General features: G+C 46.8%; 3 protein-coding genes across 8 annotated transcripts in view; 1 reads left to right on the top strand and 2 right to left on the bottom strand.

Annotated features, from left to right (window-relative positions):
• The window catches only part of LOC102159509 (CMRF35-like molecule 6), a 52,705-nt gene extending 40,767 nt beyond the window's left edge, over positions 1 to 11,938 (bottom strand). The window contains exon 1 of one of the 3 annotated variants that reach the window (XM_084983821.1): positions 11,825 to 11,938. The gene's annotated coding sequence lies outside the window, so the exon portion shown is untranslated. Of the gene's footprint in view, positions 1 to 11,097; positions 11,240 to 11,824 lie in introns of those variants that run through there. The other 2 variants (XM_084983817.1, XM_084983820.1) reach the window with 2 other exon arrangements.
• Positions 1 to 22,022, bottom strand: part of LOC102158693 (CMRF35-like molecule 1) — a 437,861-nt gene that overhangs the window by 393,133 nt on the left and 22,706 nt on the right. Inside the window, exon 9 of one of the 3 annotated variants that reach the window (XR_014820713.1) lies at positions 11,825 to 17,708. The exons of 1 other annotated variant lie outside the window; for it this stretch is intronic. The gene's annotated coding sequence lies outside the window, so the exon portion shown is untranslated. Of the gene's footprint in view, positions 1 to 11,824; positions 17,709 to 21,956; positions 22,004 to 22,022 lie in introns of those variants that run through there. One more of the 3 variants, XR_014820714.1, reaches the window with a different exon arrangement.
• RAB37 (RAB37, member RAS oncogene family) overlaps positions 11,566 to 22,022 on the top strand; it is a 49,866-nt gene continuing 39,409 nt past the window's right edge. For both annotated transcript variants that reach the window (XM_013980771.3, XM_084983800.1), the window contains exon 1: positions 11,566 to 11,706. In XM_013980771.3, the coding sequence (XP_013836225.3) occupies positions 11,635 to 11,706 (72 nt within the window). In that variant the 5' untranslated portion in view covers positions 11,566 to 11,634. The remainder of the gene's footprint in view (positions 11,707 to 22,022) is intronic.

Genomic DNA, 22,022 nt, shown 5'->3' with positions numbered 1-22,022 from the left:
ACTGGGAACTATATCTAGCGACTGATGATGGAGCAGAATAATGTGAGAAAAAAAGAATATATATATGTACGTGTGACTGGGTCATCTCGCTGTACAGTAGAAAATTGACAGAACACTGTAAACCAGCTATAATGGAAAAAATAAAAATCATTTTTTAAAGATTAAAAATAGAATAACCATATGATTCATCAATTTCACTCCTGTGTAAATACCCTAAAATATTGAGAGCAGGGTCACAAAGAGATGTTTGTCTATTTGTCTTGTCCATGGCAGTATTTTTCACAATAGCCAAACGGTGGAAGCAACACAAGTGCCCATCAACGGATAAACCAAATATGCTCTACATACAATGGAATATTAGTCACCATTTAAATGGACAGAAATTCTGACACAGGCTACAACATAGATGAATCCTGATGACATGCTAAGTGAAATAAGCCAGTCATAAAAGGACAAATACTGTATGATTCCCTAAGGGAAAAAAAAAAAAGAAGTTATTTGAGTGCATTCTCAAGTAACTTCCTCAAATACTTATTCATGAAGAGTCAATCACGAAAAGTAAACTAAGTTTACGAGGGAGTAAAGCAAGAAAGAGGAAGGTAGGAATCACGAGAAATAGCAAAGGAAAACACCAGAGCTATAGCTGTGCAGCAGGTCCAGCAGGCAAGCAGCTCAGGTGGCAGCAGGAGAGTACAGTCCTCCAGCAGCGAGGTTATGAGACGGCACAGATGAGAGCCTGGAAGACGAGCCTGGAGCACGGGATGAAGACCCAGGATTCAATTTTGTTTTCTTTTTAGGGCCGAACCCTCGACATATGAAAAGTTCCCAGGCTAGGGGTGGAATTGGAGCCGCAGCTGTTGGCCTACACCACAGCCACAGCCACAGCCACGCTGGATCCGAGCTGCATCTGCAAGCTGCAACCCACACCACAGCTCTCAGCAACCCCGGATCTTTAACCCCTTGAGCAAGGCCAGGGATTGAACCCAGATCCTCAGGGATACTAGCTGGGTTCTTAACCTGCTGAGCCACCATGGGAACTCCCAGAATTCAATTTTTAAAAGCAATTAGGCACTGAGGGAAAAAGAGATATAAATCATTATCTATAGAGATTCTGTTGTGGCTCAGAAGGTTAAGAACCTGACAGAGTCTCCACAAGGACACAGGTTCGATCCCTGGCCTCGCTCAGTGGGTTAAGGATCCAACGTTGCTGGGAGCTGTGGTATAGGTTGCAGATGTGGGCTGGATCCAGTGTTGGATCCATTGTAAATCAACTATAATAAAAAGTTTAAAAGTAAATAAGTAAAAGAGAATCACAAAAGATTGTAGTATGGTTACATATTATATAACTGTGATTACATAAAATGTTATTTCTACCAGTTGAGAAACTTTAAAAGCAAAAGTGCCCCTGATGGGAGTCCCCATCATGACTCAGAGGAAATGAACCTGACTAGGAACCCTGAGGTTGCAGGTTCAATCCCTGGCCTCGTTCAGTAGGTTAAGGATCCAGCATTGCGGCGCGCTGTGGTGTAGGTCACAGACGGGGCTTGGATCTGGCATTGCTGTGGCTGTGGCATAGGCCGGCTGCTGTAGTTGATTCGACCCCTAGCCTGGGAACCTCCAGATGCCACAAGTTTAGCCCTAAAAAGCAAAAAAAAAAAAGTACACCTGACAATATCCCAGTAGCAATATACATATCAAGCATCCAGATCTCGGTCCTAATATTTTCTCCAACGAAAGGAACCAGGGGTTCCTGGAGAAATGACTGATTCTAAGCCCCGGGTAAAAATAAACAAGATAACCCTATAGATGAAACAACAAGGTCCTGCTGTACAGCACAGGGAACTATATCTAATAACAGTAATAATGTATAATGGGAAAGAATCTGAAAAGGAATGTGTATACATAACTGAATCGCTTTTACACAATATTATACGTCGACTGTACTTCAATAAAAGGGAGGGAAAAGTTATACAAGATAACCCCAGCGTTAGGACCCTGGAATCCTAGGAATCTTAGTTCCAGGAAAAAATGCTCGAAAAAGAAAATTGAAGGATGCTAAAGAGGAAATGAATGTTTGCGGGTAAACATGACAGAGGCCACCTCAGCCAGGTGACCCAGGTTTGTACCATCAATGACTGTCCTACGGACAAGACCTTCCCTGGATCTGATAAATTGATAATGACATAACCTCACTCTGACCCTGAGGAAAAACAATAGGCAGATCTAAGCCGAAAGGCATTTTACAAAATACCTGGCCTGCCCTCCACCCAGCTGTCAAGGTCATCAGAAACAAAGCAAATCTGAGAAACGTTCAGGGTCTTAAGAAGCCTAAAGAAACATAACGATTCAATGTTAAAGTAATATCCTGAATTGGCGGAGTTCCCTTTGTGGCTCAGCGGTTAATGTACCCGACGAGGATCCCTGAGGATGTGGGTTCGATCCCCAGCCTCCCTCAGTGGGTTAAGGATCCAGCATTGCCGTGAGCTGTGGTGTAGTTCGCAGACATGGCTCAGATCCCACGTTGCTGTGGCTGTGGTGTAGGCTGGTGGCTACAGCTCTGATCCAACCCCTAGCCTGGGAACCTCCATGTGCGGTGGGTGCAGCCCTAGGAAAAAAAAAAAATTCTGAATTGGGCCCTGGAACAGAATGAGGACATCAGGTTAAAGAAATAAGGAAATAGAGATAAGTTTGGATCTTAGTTAATAAGAACACATCAATACTGGTTCCTAGTTGTGAAAAACGGGCAAATGCTAACAGTCAGGGAAACTAGATGTGGGATTTGCAAGAACTCTATGTTGTTTGTGTGATTCTTCTGTAAACATTACATAATACTTTTCTTTCTTTTTTTTTTTTTTTTTTTTTTTTTTTTTTTTTTTTGTCTTTTTGCCTTTTCTAGGACCACAGCTCACGACACCACAGTTCACGTCAACGCCGGATCCTTAACCCACTAAGCGAGGCCAGGGATTGAACCCGCAACCTCACAGTTCCTAGTCGGATTCATTAACTGCTGAGCCACGATGGGAACTCCAACATTAAATAATTCTAAAATTAAAAGGCTACGTTTTAAAATATATCTGGGAGCTCCCATGTGGTACAACGGGATCTGCAGTGTCTCTGCAGAACCAGGATGAAGGTTCCATCCCAGCCCGGCACAGTGAATTAAAGGATCTGGTGTTGCCACAGCTGCCTTGTAGGTGGCATTTGGGTCTTGGATCTGGTCCCTGGCTGGGGAACTCCAGATGCCACAGGGCAGCCAATAAATAAATAAAACAATAAATAAATAGAGTATATCTGATAGCGACTGAAATGTCAGGGGAAGAGAAGCGAAAGGAAGGACGGATATTTATTCTTCATCTTACATCTTGGAGACGAAAAGAAAAACATACAATCTTTGGTTAAGGAAGCAAGAAAGGAAGTTTCAGGCTGATACCCAAAATGGTAGAGCTGATTAGTGAAGAACAGAGGACGGCGACCCAACCACGGAAAGACGAACAAGCAGAGAAAATGTAGGGGTGCAAGTCAACAGAAGACGTAGCTGATAAACAAAAGGCTGACATCATAGGAGCTAAAAATGTGAAAGTGCTAAGCTGGGTTTTCCTAAGAGGAGAGAGATTGGCAGCGGAGAGAAGAGCCCTCCTGCACAATTTATTTTCCTTTTTTTTTTTTTTTTTTTTTTTTGTAAAGGCTGCACCCATGGCACTTGGAAGTTCCTGGGCTAGGGATGGAATCAGAGCTGCAAGCTGCCAGCCTGTGCCACAGCCGCAGCAGCACAGGATCCGAGCCGCATCTGCGACCTACACCGCAGCTTGCAGCTCGTGGCAAAGCCGGAAACTTAACGCACTGAGTGAGGCCAGGGACCAAAGCCACATCCTCACGGACACTAGTCTTGCTCTTAACCTGCTAAGCCGCAATGGGAATGTCCCATTTTTCTTTTTTAATTGAATATACCATTCTGTGTTTTGGCCATAAGCATTTGTTGCTGTGGTTAAATTTTTCAAAATGAAATGAAAAAAACTGAAGTTCTTAAATCTAGTTAGTTTAGTCATGACAGATAGGGAAACGGAACCCACTAAAAGTGCTGCTCAGTCCCAGACAAAGGACTAGAATCTTCCTATTAAACTGTACATGCATGGGAGTTCCCGTTGTGGCGCAGTGGAAATGAATCCGACTAGGAACCATGAGGTTTCGGGTTCGATCCCTGGCCTCGCTCAGTGGGTTAAGGATCCGTCATTGCTGTGAGCTGTGGTGTAACACAGCTCAAGTCCTGCATTGCCGTGGCTGTGGCGTAGGCCAAGAGCTGCAGCTCTGATTCAACCCCTAGCCTGGGAACTGCCATGTGCCTCGTGTTCTGCCGCATAATGATGAAAAAAAAAGAGAGAGAGAGTCCATGTGCAAAGACCTTACCTTGTCAGTACATGGAGAGAGTTGTAGGCAAAAACTTAATCCGTAGTTGATTTAAGGAAAAAATAGACAATTTTATTCAAGATAATCTGAGGATTATAAACCAGGAGATGGTCTTTCAGAAAGCTCTGGAGACGGCTATACATGTTTTTGAGACAAAGGGTTATACACCAAATGATGTATTGACAGTTGACGCAATCCAGACCGACACGTACAAAGCAAATGATGTCTCCTATGACCCCTTACAAGAGTAAGAAGGAAGGTTATCATCTAAGGAGGTCTGGTTAATTGGAAATATACACTAAAGGAGAAGCGGGGAAGGCCCGAATGGCAGGGAAGTTTTTTTTTTTTTCTTTTTAGGGCCACACCCGCAGCATATGGAGACTCCCAGGCTAGGGGTCGAATCAGAGCTGCACCCACCAGCCTACGACACAGCCACAGCCACAGCCACAGCAACACAGGATCCGAGCCACGTCTGCGACCTACACCACAGACCATGGCTACACCGGATCCTTAACCCACTGAGCAAGGCCAGAGTTCAAACCCACATCCTCGTGGATACCAGTAGGGTTCATTACCACTGACCCACAAAGAGAACTCCCGAGAAATATTGTATATTTAAGTTTTTCTTATCTTGGCAGACAATATGAATTTTATTTCATCACAGTGTAAGAAAATGTCGGAGTTCCTGTCGCGGCTCAGTGGTTAATGAATCCGACTAGGAACCATGAGGTTGCGGGTTCGATCCCTGCCCTTGCTCAGTGGGTTAACGATCCAGCGTTGCCGTGAGCTGTGGTGTAGGTCTCAGACGCGTCTCGGATCCCGCATTGCTGTGGCTCTGGCGTAGGCCGGCAGCTACAGCTCCGATTCGAACCCTAGCCTGGGAACCTCCATATGCCGTGAGAGCAGCCCTAGAAAAGGCAAAAAGACAAAAAAATAAAAATAAAAAAATAAAGAAGATGTCACTGCTAAAAATTGTAGACCAGAAGCTCTGTAAAAGGAATCGCTCTTCTGAGATAAGTCTGCCAATGTGTAGGCAGATAGGGTAGGACTTCCCCAGTGGAGGAGACCCAGACGTAGCTTTCCTGACATAGAAGAAGCCATGTTAGGCCAAAGCCACTTTGTGATCTCAGCCGGGCCACAAGGCTCACCCTTGCAGAGGAATAGGTCTCAGCAGTTAATGACTTTAAGAGGGGGAAAGAATGCAAGAACAAAGAGCCATTACCAGCCCAGGAAGATAATTGACTGTATCAAAGACAATGTATCAGTCACGAAGACTCCCAGTTCTGTTTGGGAAGGAGAGATTAGTCTAAAGCTCCTTCTTGATGTTTTGCAAGTTCCAACCCTGCCCCCCCTCCAAGCACCCAACCACCAGACAAACTGGAACCTAAGGGGTGATAACACTGACCTTTGCCGTCCATCCGGACCTCAATCAACTAGAGCCTGGACTCTGCCGACCTTTGCCCCAGTTCTAGGCTGAATTCGCCTCTGCTCCAGCTCCTTCATGAATATGCATGTACCCTCAGCTTAAACTTCCCCAATTTTGCTTTTGGGGTGGGGGAAGACGATGCTTTGGGGAAGATGCCCAGTGTTCTCCTTCCTTGCGGCAAATAACAAATCTTACCTTCTCCCCCGCTCTGGCTAGGTTGTGTCTTTTGGTTGCACACCCCTTACGAGGCAAACTCGGTTTTCGGGCAACACTTGAGCAGCCCCAAATATCAAAAACATACCAATTTAAAATGTAATTACTCGAGTTCCGTTGTGGCACAGCAGAAACAAACCCAACTAGTATCCATGAGGTTTCGGGTTTGATCCCTGGCCTCAATCAGTGGGTTAAGAATCTGGCGTTCCCCATGCTGGGGTGTAGGTCACAGACTGTGTGCTGTGGTGAAGGCTGGCAGCTATAGCTCTGATTCAACCCCTAGCCTGGAAACTTCCATATGCCAAGTGTGCAGCCCCAAAAAGAAAAAAAAATGATTAATTAATTAATTAAAACTGTAATTACTGTGAGAATAAGGTGTCTTTGAAAATTATTATGTTAATTCAAAATGTTACAAAAAGGTCCAGAAAGCATGAAGCCCAGAAAAAGAGAATGGAGCTCAAAATTTAGTTTGGTTGATTTTTGTTTTTCTTTTGTTTTGCGTGTTGGTATTTTTCCCAGGAAAGATGACACTCTCATTCTCCGTGAAGGACTCCTGGTTTTCACTCTGACAGGTGAAGACTGCCTGTCATGACTCCCATCCTTCCAACAAGAAAAAGCTGAACAAACCGAAAATCAGCTGCTTTCCTGCGACTCATCAGAGAACTGCGTTTGCAGGGGAAAGTGCTCCCCTGAAATCTGGAGAGACAGACGAATCCAGAAAGTCATAGCCAAGATCCGCTAGCCTGGAGCAGAAGCCACTGGAGCCACGAACGGTAGGAACACACACACACACACACACACACACACACACACACACACACACACACACACACACACACAGTGATGTTGAGGACTTGCTGGAGGCTGAACGGGGACTAAGATGAGAGCATGAGACTCCTGGGAGAAAGTCCCAGACTTTCACAGACTTGCCCTCCAGGGACCCCAGCAGATTCCCACAGTAAAGATCCAAGCCGGTCCTCACGGCTCTGGCAGGGGGAGGGGAAGAGTAATCCTTCTGAAATATGCCCCGAGCCCTCCCCATAGCAAAGGCTGCCTCTGCACAAAAAAGACTGTTCTGGAGTCTGGCCCCAGAGCCGTGAGGGGAGGGCATTCTTCTCACTCCAGCCCCCTCCAGGCTTCTGTGTCACCTAAGAGGGTAGAAAGCTGCGCAAAGAGAAAGCTTTGCAGAGTTCCCGCTATGGCACAGTCAGTTAATGATCTGGCTTGTCTCTGGGCCAGTTTGATCCCCGCCCCAGCACCATGGGTTAAGGGTCCGGTGTTGCCACAGCTGTGTCACAGGCCACAGCTGCTGCTCGGATTCGATCCCTGGCCCAGAAGTTTCCGATGCTGCAGAAGGTAGGGAGGGAGGGAGAGGGGGACGGAGGAAGGAAGGAAAAGAAAGAGACGGAAAGCAAGAGAGAGAGAAAGAGAGAGGGGGAGAAAGAAAGAAAAATCTGCGAAGTCATGAGCCAGAGACGAAGACCCACAAAAAGACCCATTAAAAGAGATTTAATTAGAAAATTGTGGACCCTCCGTCTCTCCCACACCAACAGGGCTCCAAGCCAACAGAGGGTTACAGCTGAAGGAGCTGCGAGCCACAGACTCTCTCTGGTGTAGAAGTATTTATGGAAGCCCAGTGTAGAAAGAGATGACAAAAACAAGGATCCTAAAGGAATTTGAAGGCTCTGGCCCCCATAGCTAGAGCAAACATTGAACAAATCCCAACTGGGAGCCAGATTAGCATAAACCCTCACGATGGAGACCAGAGACCCAGATCCCCCAGGAGACCTCAATTCCTATTAACTGATACAGCATGTCTGGCTTTCAACAAAAAATCACAAGGCACATCAAAAGGCAGAGAAAAAGACAGTCTAAAGAGACAAAGCCAACATCAGAACCGAACTCGGATGTGACACAGATGTCGGAATGATCAGCCATGGAATTTAAAATAAATATCTTCATGGATATCCTGGGAAAAGGAGGCAACATGCAAAGACAGGTAAAGTAAAGCTGAAAGGAATAAAAAGCACTGTAATGGGGAGCTCCTGTCGTGGCTCAGTGGTTAACGAACCCAGCTAGTATCCACGAGGATGCGGGTTCAATCCCCGGCCTCACTCAGTGGGCCGGGGATCCAGCATTGCCGTGAGCTGGGAGGTAGGTTGCAGACGAGGCTCGGATCCTGAGTTGCTGTGGCTGTGATGTAGGCCAGCAGCTGTAGCTCTGATCCCACCCCTAGCCCAGGAACCTCCATATGCCTCAGATGGGACCCTAAAAAAACAAAACCCACTCTAATGGAAGCAAACAATGACCTCATGGGCGGCTTTGACCTGGGTAAAAACAGTATCAGCGAGCTTAAAGATAAGTCAGTAGAAAATTTCCAAACAAAGCGAAAAGGAGAACAGAACAGAACGTCCAAGAACTGCAGAACCATTTTAAAAGATGTCATAAACACATTCTTTGGATGCAAGAAGAAAAATAAAGTAACAGAAGAACTATGTGACAGAATCTGGAAAAGAATAGACATGCTATTTGTAAAAAGGAATCACTCTGTTGTATAGCAGAAATTACCACAGCATTGTAAATCAACTCTGCTTCCATAACACTTTAAAAAATGAAAAAAGGAAATATTTGAAGTAATATTTGAAATAAAAATGGCTGAGAATTTTCCAAAACGAATGACCAAATCTAAAAGACTGAGCACAATTAAACGCCAAAAACAAAACTGACAAAAAAGCTACATTTAGTCATAACTGGGGAAAAACAAAAACAAATCCTTGGGAGAAAAAAAAAAAAAAAAAACAGAGGAAGGAGTTCCCTGTGTGGCTCATTGGTAATGATCCGACATGGTATCCTTGAGGACACAGGTTCGATCCCTGGCCTGGCTCAGTGGGTTAAGGATCCGGCGTTGCCGTGAGCTGTGGTGTAGGCCACAGATGCAGCTCAGATCCTGCATTGCTGTGGCTGTGGTGTAGGCTGGTGGCTGCAGCTCTGATTGGACCCCTAGCCTGGGAACTTCCATACGCTGCAAGTGTGGCCTTAAAGAGCAAAATAATAATAATAATAATAATAAAGACCATCAATGGCTTTGCATTGCTCAGAAGAAGGTCCAAAGCCTTTCCCACAGGTCAGGTTTCTACTTACGTCTTCAGATTTGTCCCCTATCATCCTCCCCCCCTCTCTTTCTGGACTCCAGCCAGACTGGTTTTTTTTCAGCTCTTGGCCACCATAAAGTTCTGGCACACGCTGATCAATGTGCCTGGGTCACTCCACCACTCCCTTCAGCTGACCGATGCCCACTCTCGCTCTAGCTCTCACGGTAAACATCACTCCTCAAGGACATCTTGCGTCATCAACTCTAGATCAGTTCAGATCCTCGATTATGTGCTCTTCATGCCCCTTGAGCAGGCGGATGAAATCATGCCTATGAACCTTCAGAGCTCAGAACCAGACCCTGAGAAGTGGTGACCCTTGCCAGCCATGTGACGTTCAGAGCCAAGCAGCCATTGGTTTCTGGAACCTTCTTAACTACAGGCATCATGGATGGCAAGGAAGCTCAGGAGAAAGTTATGGGAGTTTCCTTTTTTTTTTGTCTTTTGTCTTTTCAGGGTCACACCTGCAGCATATGGATATTCCCAGGCTAGGAGTTGAATCAGAGCTATAGCTGCCAGCCTATACCACAGCCATAGCAACACAGGATCCAAGCCAAGTCTACAACCTACACTACAGCTCACAGCAACGCCAGATCCTTAACCCTCTGAGCAAGGCCAGGGATGGAATCTGCAACCTCATGGATACTAGTTGGGTTCATTAACTACTGAGCCACGACAGTGACTCCAAGAGTCTCTTTTAAGCTGTTGGCCCTTAACTTTTTTTTGAATAGACAGCTTTGAAAACATAAGGAAAGCTGTGAGACGTCTCCCTATAAAAATCCACATAAGCAAACTTTTTCATAATATTTTCAATGTTTTACAGTTCCCCCAAAGTCCATCTAGTCACCTCAAGTTAAGACCCCCAACCACAGGCCCAGTGAGAAGCTCATACACACACATTGTTTCTCTGGCTTTGTTCATTTGATTAATATTTATTGGGTACCTACAATATAGAGATTCCAATAAGAGCACCTTATAAGTGAAACGTACTTTATGGTTTAAAAGGAAAGGAAGATTCTCACATAATCATCTCATTTACTCCTCGAGAAAACCCAGGGAAGGAGACACATATTGTTCTAGCTATTTTACAGATGAAAAAAAAACATGAGGAATCCCAGAGAACCTAAGTGATTCGGTTAAAGCCACCCAGCCAAAAAAAAAAAAAAAAAGGAATTGAAACCCAGAAGTAAAACACACCCTTTTAATCCTAGACCTGGCCCTTTCCCTCCATATGAATACTGACTCCCGTGGCTGGTGGTGACGGGACTTGTGTCCAGGGAGGTAGCTGCCTGCTGAATACCAAGGTCATGATACGAGGATAACCTCTGAGATTGCAGTCTCAGCTCCCGGGTCCCCTGATAGTCAGCCTCATGGTCGCCTTTCCAAGCAATAATAGAACTCCGCACATTGGTATTTCAGGCAGCAGGAGCACCCTGGTGTTTAGGGGAGGTAGACACAGCCCCTCACCCCCATCCCCCGCAACCCCTTGCTCAAAGAGCACAGTATCTAATATTTTTTGAGTTTCTAATATATATCAGGCACCTTTCGAGGCTTTTTACATGAACAAACTCATGAAATCCTCAGAACATCATGAGGTAGGTATTATTACTGTATTACTCTTTCCATCTTGTGGACCCTTAGGGAAGGTTAAGTAACATGTTCAAGGTAACACAACTTACCATTTTCAGAGCTGTGATTTGAACTCTGGAGCTTGTTTGTGCCCTTAACCACACCAACATTCCCAAGCCAATTGTTCTTAACTCTGGGGGGTCCTGTGCCTCCTAGAGAGTGTAATTTGAGCTCTGGTCCCCCTCCCTAGAAAAATGCATTTCAGCAGAATTTTGCAAAATATTTCAGAAACTTCAAGGACCCCCAAAGCCCATTATCTATCGGCCTTACACATACCCGGAGGAAGTGTCCAGAGACCAAAAGAGAAGTGGCGCCAGCGCCGCAGGGCTTCGCCTCTGCAAGCGCGAGAGGAGAGATGAGCTGCGTGGTGTAAGGGGGATGCTGGGTCAGTGAGAATCAGGAACCGTGAGCTCCTGGGACCGCAATGCCCTGAGAGCGCAGCTGGGTCGTGAAGCTCCAGAGTCCAGGAGCCGCATAAGATACGCACGGACCGCCGGCTAGACTGAAATCTTGCATCCCTCCCCACGTCCTGGAGTCACGAGACAGGGGACTCAGAGAGGACCAGATCTCGGAACTCTGCTGCCGGGCGCGCAGGGACCGCATCACTGTTCCTGGTGCTGAAACGCCGCGGCCGCCTGCACGCCGGTACCCCGCCGCAGCGGCTGCGGGAGCTGTCCAGTTCTGAACCGGATGCGGCCCGGCCCGCGGGACTTGGACCCGAGCCTGCCGCACCCCGCGGAGCCCGGACGGAGCTTCTAAGAGCGCTGACGCAGAACGCTGGGAGAGCAGGGAGCAGCAGGCTCCAAGCTGGGCATGGACCTGCAGAGACTCGACTCCTACCAGGGTGGAGCTGGCCCCGACTTCCAGGAGCACGTCCTGCATAAGGTAAGCATCTCTTCTAGTCTCCCGTCCCCATCTCAACCCTGGGAGAGGGCGCCGTTACCAGGAGTTCTCTCCGTTCCCTTCACTTGGCTTTAGCACTCAAAGAGAAACTAGCCCATACCTGTGAACTTGAGGAACCCTTCCTGCTGGATCCTGTTTGCTGCTCAAAACAGATGCGCGAATGCGGGGGAGGGGCGGCCGCCAGAGGTTCAGACTGTCCTGAGTTTCATCCATTCGTTTAAACCTCCTGCGTCCCTTTCTCGCTCACTCTCTCCTGCCTCTCAACCCTTTGAAACCCTGGGCACCTTTGCTCTCTGTAACCATCGTGGGATTTTTCCTCCCACCCTTGACTCGCAAGCTCCTGTCCCATTCAGTCTGGTAATTGCGCTCACATACTTGAATTCCTGGCCAGCTTGGCTGAAATTAAACGTGGAAATGACCTGCAGCAGAAATAAACTCTTGTTTTCAAACCGGAGTCCCCTGTGGCTCCAGAAAGCTGCCCTTCAGCCATGAGGCGCTCTGAGCCTCCTGAAAGTATTTTCTTATGTCAAAGTTTTAACTCATCGCTTGCTTCCCTCATTCATGTTTTTTATACAACAAAATTATCAGTAAGGTAACCAGATTATCAGTAACAGACATGATCCACAATGTCCCCTTGAACTGATGGTGGGGAAAATGTATCAGCCTCTCTCTAGGCAACACTTTGATCTAAAACGCATCACTCGAAAAAATCAGAACCTTATATTTGCCATAAGAAGTCATTACTGCCCATCATCCCCTGTCTCTTCCCTCCTCATCCAGCCCTTATATTTCCTACTTTGCTAATACTAGTTTACCTATTAGTTCCCTGAAAGGCTGTACATGGTCCTATAGGTGGAGATTGTTTGAAATCAAAATATCACTCAGAAAATTCCATGAGTGTACGCGCTGACATAATCTCAACCACCTGTTTGCCCCTGTTATACCGTTTGTATCTGAGGAAACTCAAATCCAGAGAGGCAAAGTGACGTGTCTAAGAAAACAAAGTAGGAAATAGCAGCGTGCTAAAAGCCAGGAATTATGATTCTAACATTCTTTTCTCTCTGCAAGTGTGGTCCATAAACCAGCAGTGTTGGCCTCAGAGCTTTTTAGAAATATGAACTCCTAGCCTCTTCCTCAGCCCTGCTCAATCTGTATCTGTATCTTAACATGATCCCTAGAAAACAAATAAGCACATTAAAGTTTCAGCCCTGTGCCAGCCTGGCTATTTTTGACACAAATTGCAGAGAACCCACTATTAAGGGAAGTGGGTCTATAGAGTTGAAGAGTCCAGCAACTTCTCCTTCCAGGTTCCTGAACCCCCAGGGTAGAGATAAGGAGAAAAATGTTTAAGTTCCCCTGTCAGGAAGTTTAAAAACCACTACTATTTGAGGGGAACTGGAATAAGATGGGTATTCTTTGAGGCTGTGACTCTAGCCTCAGTAGAAAGTGCACACAAGCAAAAGGGAACATAATTACAAATCAATTACAAAAGCATCTCAGTGACAAGATAGATGGGTCTTCCCAAGTTTAAACCATATTATAAAGGTATAAATATTTGTTTTAAAAGCTTTAAGATTTGGTGGTCAGGGTTTTTAAATTATTGAACAAGTGTGGTCTTTCCATCTCAGTCACCCACACATGAAGTGTAGGATGTAGCCCATGATGAGAACTTTCACTTTCTTTGGGTTTATTGATTACCAAATTGGGAGAGAGCCCAGTCCTACAAGTTCCAACATATTTGCAGACAGGTGTCTACTTACCAATAGTAAATGCTCAAGAGCTTCAGCTTAATTGTGAGCATCTTTTTCGAGAGCAGAAGCTGGCCTTAAACCTCTGATGCCCAGTAGAGTAACATACATATGTAGCAGTTTTCCTCCTCTTATAATACTGATAACCTCCTCCTAATGTTATGTTCTTATTGTACCTGACTTTTTTTTTTTCTTTTTGGTCTTTTTAGGGCCACACCCACAACGTATGGAAGTTCCCAGGCTAGGGGTAAAATCAGGGCTCTAGCTGCCTACACCACAACCACAGTCACACAGGTTTTGAGCCCTATCTGTGACCTACACCACAGCTCATGGCTATGCCGGATCCTTAACCCACTGAGCAAGGCCAGGGATGGAACCCACATCCTCATGGATACTAGTCAGTTTCACTTCCGCTGAGCCTCGAAAGGAACTCCTGTACATGACTTTTTATTGTGACCCACTAAGAAAACTTCTTGTAAAAGGGCAAAGTATCCACATATTTGTATTATTTTTAAGTTTGCTATGTAATAGAGTCCAAAGAAGTCCTGTTATTAATTAGAATGTCTTGACCACAGAAGGCAGGGCTCTCCTCCAACATTTGTTGGTAGGAGGAAGGATTTTTTTTAAGCGAACATTTTGTCGAAGTATAACAAACACAAGAAAAGCCCAGATCTTATGTGAACACCTTGATGGGCTATCACAAAGCAAGCACCTCGGTGCAGCATCTACCAAAATGAAGATAGAACTTACTGGAGTTCCCTGGTGGCTCAGCGGTCACCAACCAGACTAGTATCCATGAGGATGCAGGTTCGATCCCTGGCCTCACTCAGTGGATTAAGGATCCAACCTCACCGTGAGCTATGGTGCAGGTCGCAGACACAGCTCAGATCTCAAGTTGCTGTGGCTGTGGCGTAGGCTGGCAGGTGTAGCTCCGATTGGACCCCTACCCGGGGAACTTCCGTATGTCACAGGTGTGGCCCTAAAAAAAGCAAAAAAAAAACAAACAAAGCAAAACAAAACAGAACCTATCAACTTCCCAGAAACCACCTTTCCACCTACTGTTCCCCTTCTCCTCCTCAGAGGTCACCTTTACGGAGGGGGAAGTATTGTGTGATGTTTATACAGGGCTGCCAGCTATGACACAGGGTAGTCCTAGAAACTTGCCAGAGAGGAGACATCACTGTACGGGGGGGGAAAAAATCCCAGGCTTGGAATCAGATCAGACCTTGATGTGACTTTGAATGACATCTGTGAGCCTTACTTTTCTTACCTATCGAATAGGAATAATAATATCTGGCTTGTTGTTTTTTGAGTGAGGATGCTAGATGCTATTATTTATTTATTTCTCATCATATAGAAAGCGCTCAACAAATGGATGTTATTGGGACACACATCTTGGCCTCCAGAACAACCTCAGTGGGTATCAAATTGGGTCTCACCTAAAATGATGAAGCTTTGTGAGAAAAGAAGCTGCTTCTCTCTCTCTCTCTCTCTCTCTCTCTCTCTCTCTCACACACACACACACACACACACACACACACATATTTCACAGGCACAACTCCATGGGATTAAGCTCACACACCCACTTATATAAAAACTGTGACTTCTGGAGTTCCCGTCGTGGCGCAGTGGTTAACGAATCCGACTAGGAACCATGAGGTTGCGGGTTCGATCCCTGCCCTTGCTCAGTGGGTTAACGATCCGGCGTTGCCGTGAGCTGTGGTGTAGATTGCAGACGCGGCTCAGATCCCGCATTGCTGTGGCTCTGGCGTAGGCCGGTGGCTACAGCTCCGATTCAACCCCTAGCCTGGGAACCTCCATATGCCGAGGGAGCAGCCCAAGAAATAGCAACAATAACAACAACAACAACAACAACAACAAAAAAGACAAAAGACAAAAAAAAAAAAAAAAAGGGAAAAAAAATTTAAAAAAATAAAAACTGTGACTTCTGTGGACATTACAGCCCTGACTGCCTAAGCGGAATATCTCTTTTTTTATGGAAAAGTGGAATGGGGTGTAACGAGACCTGTCACTAAAATTCACTTATCTAGAAAATATATGCCATATATCCTTAGCCTTGGATGGCACACACACTTTAGCTCATCCTGAGAGCTGGAGGCTGACCCAAAAGAGCCTGAGTGACTCTTAGAATATTCCTTGAGTGTGGGCTGGAAGCTGGGAACTTGAGCCTGGAGACACTGAGTTCATCCATCACATGCTTGGAGTTTTTAAATAGAGTTGCTGTTGTTCTCACAAATCTGAATATTTGATGCAATTAAATAATTTAAAACGTGTGAACAACCTTGCTGCTCTTTGCCTCGGAGAACTCCCCACCCTCTCCTGCAATGAGAACTGTCTCATGAGCCATCAAAGGCAGTGATATGAGTTAGGGGCTTGGAAACACTGCACGGCAGGTTCTTACTGTGCCAGAGTCTGACCGTGAAGCCTGGGAAAATGAAGCACAGAAGGCAGCAGATTTTGCCCCAGATGCTAGTGAATCAGGACAGAGACTTCTGGTCAAGATCTTACTTTCTAACTGGACATCACCAGCGCTCTGATGAACAGCCACATGCGGAGAGGAGCAAATAATTACTAAGTTACAGTTAGGAGCAAATAATTGTTCCAAAAGGAGCAAATAATTACTAAGTTATACTTAGTCTCCCCCATAGCATCTCAGAAAGACCAGTGACCAGGAGGCATAAAGATGTGGACCGTCCATCCTTTCATCCACTGGGGAAAATACGGAATTATTACAGATAAGGATCAAAAGTTCTCTGTTCTACAAAGATTCCCATTTCCTCTAACTCTGCTCCAACACCTCTTCTAGGTGAGTGGGACAGTTAAGCAGGTCACTTCCACTCTTCTCCCATCTTCCCTGTGCTCGTCATTCTCATCCCTCTTCTCCTGCTCATCTTCTGTGTCTATACCCTTCACTAGTCCTTGTGGCACATCTAGTCATTCAGCAAACATGTACTCAGCATTTCCAAAGGGTAAGAAACTATGCTGAGCCTTAGAGAGAACACACATGCATGGTTCCCATCTTCAATAAGTTCAAGGCCTGTAAAACATACACACAGGAATTCCCGTGGTGGCTCAGCAGTAAGGAACCCAACTAGTACCCATGAGGATGTGGATTTGATACCTGGCTTTGCTCAGTGGGTTAAGGATCTGGTGTTGCCTTGAACGATCTGTGGTATAGGTGGCAGATGGGGCTCGGATCCTGCGTTGCTATGGCTGTGTCGTAGACTGGCAGCTGTAGCTCTGATTTGAACCCTAGCCTGTAGGGATTTGATCCATATGCTGCAGGTGTGGCTCTAAAAAGAAAAAAATAAAGCACACAAACTGCTATAATACTGTGTAGAGTCCCCTATGTGCCCTAAGAAAGGTACAGGAACATCCAGGGGGATAACTCAGAAAGAAATGGTCCCTTCTGACCTCAGTTTGGCCTCTGATGGAAAGTTAATATCTAAGAAAGGCAGAGCTCCATACACCAGCCGACCCGCCCGCAAGGCCAGCCCCCACTGATCCTAGAAAAGGGTCTGGGTCCGGTGGCATTTTTCTTCCCTGCCAGAAAATTTTTTCCAGGGAAAGACAAATCAACCAGCAAAAGGCCATACCGACTATTTTGTCTCCCTCTACCATTCTTTATCCCTCAGGGGCATTTTTTTCCATTAAACAGTGTCAGTGAAACACAAATTTGTGGTCAAAGAATCTGATTCCACAGAAAGCCCATGCCCTGTAGGTGAGGAAGTTTTGCTTTCAAAACGAGTGTGTCATACATCAATAAAGTGATTTTTAAAAAAGAAAGAGGAGTTCCCGTTGTGGTGGGTTCGATCCCTGGCCTCTCTCCGTGGGTCAGGGATCCGGTGTTGCCGTGAGCTGTGGAGTAGGTCGCACACATGGCTTAGATCCCTCATTGCACAGGCCGGCAGCTACTGCTGCGATTCAACCCCTAGCCTGGGAACTTCCATATGCTGCAGGCATAAAAAGTAAATAAACAAATAAATAACTAGGGAAAGAGGGGGGAGGGGGAGGGGAGAGGAGGGGAAGAAGGAAAAAGCAAAGGAAAAAATATATGTATATGTATAAAATGAAAGTGTGAGTACCAGCTCCTGTTCTTGCCGGATTTCCATCCTCAGCTCAGGAACAAACAAGAAAGCTGAGAAAAGCGAGCTGTTCCACTCCCTGTAGAAGATTTCCATTTGCTTGTTTTCCTCTCTTGCTTGCTCTGGAGACCTTCGGATAAACAAATGATGTGTACGTTGCATCATTAACAATCTCTGACCGCCTGGGACTCCTCGGGCTAATGTGCCAGGTCCCACCCAGGTCCCAGCACAGCCAGCTGGCTTGGGGAGTACTGCTGGTGCGCCTGGCTAACCTTAGCCAGAAATGACCTTGACTCTCTTATCTCAGCATCACTTCCCAAACTCTCAGGCTTCCCTCTCCAAGCATCCTTCTCTCTAAGTTAGCCTTCCTGGGACTGTTGGTAAGAAAATATCTGAAACGCACTGGTGTTGCTATACTGCTTCTTTTGTGAGCTGTTCTGGGAAAGGTCTACGCCTTCCTTCATCTTCAAGGCAGGAAATCCCAGCTTTGCTGGAAGGAAACAGCCAGAAGTGAGCCCCAGGCTAGGGAAATGTGGAACTGGACGTTTGAAGTGGCTCTGAGCTTATCCCAGTGTGCTCCTTGTTTCCAGTCCCTTCTCGGGCAAGAGAAATGGTCCCTAGAGGTTGCATGTGGGAATAAAGATCACAGCTCCTTTTCTGCCTAGCAGAGGGCTCAGGAAATGCCCTGGGCCCTCCTCCCATCCGCCAACCCGAGGAGGTTTTCTGGGGACAGACAAGAGAGCTTCAAGACAACAGCAAACAACAGATCTGGAAATCTTAATCCCTGGCCGCACCAATCAAAGCCTCCTAGACCTCACCCTGCTCCTGAAGGTAGCAAGGTCTAAAGTGGTGCAAGTGAAACGAATGTAGCTGTTGAAACAAGCAGAGCTCAAAATTCTGCTAGCGAATAACTCCCATTTCCCTGACCTTGGTGCCCAAACCTGCTCCCTCCGTACTTCTTTGCATTTCTGCTTATTAGCAGGCAGTTTTTACCCATCAACATAAGGGTGTCTTTGAATAATTGGTGCTGATGTAAACGCCATAGGTATGCTTGTGGGGGCCATGAAATAAGTTATGTTTAAGCTCCTATTTCCTCTTGCTTTCTAGCTCTCTGCCCCAGCTGCCAGCACACATACACACACAGGCACACACACGCGCACGCACACATGCACACTCACACACCTCTCCTGTCACAAGGTAGAGGCAGGGCCAGGGATGAGGCATTCTTGTTCTTTGTCTCTTCTTATCTTTTTGTTGTTAGGAGCCCTTTAGAGGCGAAGCAAACCTTCCCCCCCTCCCCCAACCCCATTAGAATGTTGCATCCACATCCCTGCTTTTTAAAAAACAGATCTGCCCTGTCTCACAGCCATAGCCCCAGGGGACAGACAGGAACTGGCAACTGCTTCTTCTAGCCCCTCCCAAGGTCACACGGAGAAGCCACTTAACCTCAGGAAGGACAAGAAGATGCAGGTACAGATTCAACGCAGGCTGGGGGGTGCACCTGGGGACTCCAACCCCTCAGGAACCTTCTCCCTCTGCAGGGAGAAGCCCGCAACCTTCTTTTTAGCCAGTTTCCTCCTCCTGCTCAGGTTTCATGAGGCTGTGAACTAAGTGTTAAAACCATCTGCCCTACAGTCCAGAGGGACATCGTGAGCCTGTTAACTGCTAATGATAAACGGTAAAAAAATAAGCACATAATTCATTTGTGGAGTTTACCAAAAAAAAAAAAAAAAAAAATCTGTAGCATATGCTATGACACTTTACTCTTACCCCCTGCTTTTTCCAGTAGATGATATTATTAATTCCATAGCATAAATAGGGAATCGGAAGCCAGATGGAAAAAAATAAATTTCCTTGTTCAAGGTCACAGCACGTAGGTATTATGGGAGTTCAAACAATAACAGCAGCCCTTACCGTATGTGCCAGGCACTGTGCTAGGCGCTGTCTGTCCTTCCACCCTACATGCCCTCTCTTTTAATTGCATTTTACAGATGAGTAAACTGAGGCACAGAGATGTGAAGGAACTTGCCTAAGGTCACCCAGCTAACAAAGGGCAATCCCAGATCCAAACCCTAGCAAGCTGGAAATGCAGAGACAGAGTCGGGGAAGGGTGGCAAGGGCTTCCCCGGGGGGACCACAGATTGTCATCGCTTTAGGCAGTTGGCAGAACCCAATGCGAAGCCCCAGCTCCACAGGATCAGAGACTTAAGTTTCGCTCAGTCAAGAGTGGATCCATCCCTCCAGCCAGGCTCGTGTTCAGCAGATTCACCTAACTGATGTATTGTCCTAGATGCCAAGCCACATTATAATCAGGGAATGGTTTGCTAAGCATGAAATTAAAAAAAGAGAGAGAGAGAGAGATTGGAGAACTCCGCTGTTGAACGATGTCAGGCTGATGTGGTTTGAAGGCTGGCTAGACTGCAAGGACAGCCTCCATGTACACAGCTCCTTTATAGCCTCGGATTCTCTCCATCCTGGCCTCTGCCTCCCTGGTCTATATTTAATGGTGACCTAGATCAGGTAAGCCTGCTCTTCTGCCCAGAGACCCAGCTTCCTGGCCTCCTTTAGGGACCACTTGCCTTTGAACTTGAGAATGCCCTGGACTTGACTGGTTGTGGGAGGAGGACGGCGGAGGAGGGATGCTTCCTCTGCAGGAGCATCCACCATCCAGATGCTCCCACACTTGTCATCCCACATCTCTGCCTCCATCTCGCTCAGGGCCCATGTCAGGGCCTCAGGGATTAGTGTTTCCAGAGAGAGACCATGAAAGAGGAAAAAGGCAAGGAGGGCCATTTCTACATATCCCACCCCCGCCCCATCCCACGTGTCCCCCTTGAAACTGGACATTCCTGGTGGAGAATCTTGAGAATTGATTCAGCAAACTTCTGCTGGGTACCAGGTGTTCCTGAGATCCCAGCAACAAGGCCCATTCCCCACCCCAAGGGGCAGTGTCTGGAAGGCTGGGTGGGTCAGCCAGCTGGCACCGGGGACTCAGGCCACATCTAACTTCCCCCCAACGCGATGCATGGACATCGGTGCCCAGGAAGCCTTCTTTTTCCTTTTTAATTTTTAAAAATTATACTTGATTTACAGTGTTCTGTCCATTTCTGCTGTACAGCAAAGTGACCTGGTTATACCTATATATACATTCTTTTTTCACATGATCCTCCATCACGTTCCATCACAAGTGATCAGATATAGTTCCCTGGGCTATACGGCAGAATCTCACTGCTAATCCCAGGAAGACTTCTTAAAAGTCAGGGACCTTGAGTCTCACGTGGTGGGAAGCAGGCCTGGGGACCAGGTCAAATGCTTGCAGTTGTCTGAGGCTGCCACGTTTCTGGGTCCTGATTCTGTAACTGATCCGAAAGGCTGTAAAACCCACAGCTCCAAGACAGGGCCCCACCTCTGAAGGTCAGAATGGCTCTGGGTGCCTGAGACGGGGATCCCTCCAAGTCCACGTCCAAGAAAGGAAGGGGTTCCCCAGTGCACTTCCAAGAAGTGCCTAGAGCAAAGATCCAGGGCCCATGCTTGGCAGAGTCAGATTTGGAGAAGCGAAGCTGACACCCCTCCCTCAGCATCTCTGAAAATCTGAGCCAAAAAAAAATCCTGAGTCAAAAACACCAGGGCCCTGACCCTGGGGATGACAAGGTGACGTGTAAAGAGAGGCAAAGAGAAGGTAGAGGGGAGGGGCTGGGCGAGCTCCAGAGTCTTGCCCTCCAAGACCCTTGCTCCCCCCAGGCCTGAAAAGCCAGGCATCCTCCAGGCATCACGGACACAGCAGGTGCACGAGAAGACCCTGCAGAGCAGCCCCTACTGCCACTTGTCCTGTCCTCTCCCTTCTCGTCCACACTCTGCTCTGTCCACCCCTCTCTGTCCACCAGCTTTCCTATCCACTCCCTGCCCCTCCTGCCACCTGCTCTGTTCCCCCCTTTTCAATGATTTTCTTAGAGCAGAAGGCAACTCATTGGCAGCAAAAGGGAACTGGGCTTGGGGTGTCAAAAACCTGGGCTTTTAGAGTTCCCATTGTGACTCAGAGGGTTAAGAACCTGACTAGTATCCAGGAGGTTGCAGGTTCAATCCCTGGCCTCACTCAGTGGGTTAAGGATCTAGCGTTGCTGTGAGCTGTGGTCTAGGTTGCAGGTGCGGCTCGGATCTGGTGTGGCTGTGGCTGTGACGGAGACTGGCAGCTGCAGCTCCAATTTGACCCCTAGCCTGGGAACCTCCACATGCCACAGGTGCAGCTGTAAAACAAACAAAAAACACCTGGGCTTTTGTCCTGGTTCTGCGTTAGGCGACCGTCCTTCTTCATTCATTCCATCAGAGCCCTTTACTGTCTACGAAGCAGTTGTAAGTTGTAAGTTGTAAGTGACCTCACCTGATTTCCACAGCACTGAGCAGAAGCAGCCGTGGCATCGGGACTGCCTGTAAAAGGGGAGCTCTG

Source organism: Sus scrofa, chromosome 12 (genome assembly GCF_054392235.1).
Source record: "Sus scrofa isolate SSC_HxYL_T2T_F1_AM1 chromosome 12, Sscrofa_HxYL_maternal_Yorkshire_Landrace_v2.0, whole genome shotgun sequence".
NCBI lineage: Eukaryota > Metazoa > Chordata > Mammalia > Artiodactyla > Suidae > Sus > Sus scrofa.
This window is presented reverse-complemented; position numbering and strand designations above follow the sequence as displayed.